The following is a 2024-nucleotide window of genomic DNA, read 5'->3' as shown; positions in this document are numbered from 1 at the left end:
TTCGAACTTGCTGCTATCATGATGCTCTTTGTGATGAGTTGTTAACTGGGGTTAGTCATTTCTTTTTCTTTACTGATGATTGCATGTAGGCAAAGAACCTGTTATGCATAAGATATCTTGTAGGACGTGGCATACTAATGTACTCTGTTTTTTTATTGATGCAGGAGGAAATGTCGGGTCTTGATTCTTTGCTAGAGTACAATAAAATTGTTAGAAAGATGTTTGGTAGTAAAAAAAGAAGGATGTTGGTTTTATAACAAATACGCTAGGGGGGGGAGGATTTAGTGTGAGGAAAAGCTATTGTGAGTGGGGCAACGGCCACAATGTGAGGACCCTTCGGAAGTTTGTTTGTAGTTGTGAAGGTTTCCACGAAGAGAAGGAGCTAAAGAGGGAGATTAAGAAGCGGAAGCCGTGGAATATTACTCGTGTAGGATGCCTTGCTAAATTTGTGATTGCACAGGATCAGAACACAGGGTAGTGGTATGTGAAGGATTTCATCTATGAACACAACCATCCGACGGCGGAACGAGACCTTGCTTGTCTTTTGCGTTCACATAGAAGAATCAACGATGAGTAGAAAGCTGATATTGTGGCGATGCAGATTTCTAGGATCTGTAAACACTAGATAATGGATATTATGGAAATGCAGTACTATGGGTATGATAATGTTGGATTTACAAGGGACTTGTATAATTTTTGCCATCGCAATAAGGTGGAGACAATTGCTACTGGTGATGCTCAAATAGTCATGACAGAATGCAGATGTAAGGATCTTGATTTCTTCTTCGACTACAAGACTCATGAGAAAGGGCACCACAAGGGACTGCTCTGGTATGATAGTCAATGCCGGCTTGATTATGCCGCATTTGGTGATGTCATCGTATTTGATGGCACGTATAAAATGAATCGGTACAACCTGCCCCTTGTTCCTTTTGTTGGGGGGAATCACCATGGCAGCATAGTTCTTTTTGCATGTGGAATTATTTTTCAGAAGACAATTGAGTCATATGTGTGGATTCTTAGCACATTCTTTGATGCCATGGTTCAGAAGTATCCAATTTCCGTGATCACTGATGGAGACCTTGCTATGCAGAGAGCAATCGGGCTGGTGTGGCTGAATTCATCGCATAGGCTATGCATATGGCATATTGAGCAGAACATTGTGCATAATGTTCACGATGATGGTGTGAAGGATGATTTCAGGTATTTCCTTTATGAGTGTTGCTCCATAGAAGAGATTGAGAGGAAATGGTTGGAATTCTTGGATAAGCATAACGTTATAGATAAGGAGTCGTGGTTGTATCAGATGTATGAGAGGAGGGAAATCCGATGTGCTGCGTATCATGCTGATAAGTGCTATTTAGTACTGAGGAGCAACCAGTGGAGTGAGAGCCTAAACTCTAGGCTTTAGGTAAATCTAGATCATAAAATGACACTATTCGAGCTGGTAGAGCACTTTGACCACTGCCTTTCATGGTTGCGCAGTAATGAAGCGAATCTAGACTTTCAAGCATCAAATTCTTTGCCATGCTTAGAACCAGATACTTCAATTGTTGAGAAAGGGGCTATGAAATCGTTCACACCAAGAGTTTTTGCCACGGTGCAGTTCAGCATAAAAGCAGCCAAAAAGTATTCTGCGAGAGAGATTCTAGATGGCTTTGATACGATTAAGTATATTATTGGCAGGGAGGATAAAGGAGACAAAGAATACCATGTGGAATGCAAGATATGTGTCGATGAAGGCAATCTAAAGGGAATTTCTTGTTCTTGTCTTAAGTTATAGTCCCTTGAAACCCCCTGCTCACACATCTTCTTTGTATTGGGTTATCGCAAAGAACGCGAGCTTCCAGGCTACTGTATTTTGAAAAGGTGGACAAGGGGGGCCAAGAGTGCATTTCCTCCTATAAGGAAGAGCACCATGTATGACTATTCCGATAGCCTATAGAGGTACCATGAGCTACGCAATATCAATCACAATGCATCCTTCATAGCATCTCGTTCACCTGAAGCGTATGAATGGCTCA

General features: G+C 41.6%; 1 protein-coding gene across 1 annotated transcript; it reads left to right on the top strand.

The window, feature by feature from the left end:
- The first annotated feature begins 643 nt into the window (after positions 1-643).
- LOC136537393 (protein FAR1-RELATED SEQUENCE 5-like) lies at positions 644-1411 on the top strand. Its single transcript, XM_066529381.1, has one exon. It carries the CDS (start codon positions 644-646, stop codon positions 1409-1411), a length of 768 nt encoding a protein of 255 aa, XP_066385478.1.
- The last annotated feature ends 613 nt before the right edge of the window (positions 1412-2024 follow it).

This window comes from Miscanthus floridulus, chromosome 2, assembly GCF_019320115.1.
Source record: "Miscanthus floridulus cultivar M001 chromosome 2, ASM1932011v1, whole genome shotgun sequence".
Classification (NCBI taxonomy): domain Eukaryota; kingdom Viridiplantae; phylum Streptophyta; class Magnoliopsida; order Poales; family Poaceae; genus Miscanthus; species Miscanthus floridulus.
The sequence above is the reverse complement of the archived record's forward strand: the minus strand, read 5'-3'. Positions and strand labels throughout refer to the sequence as shown.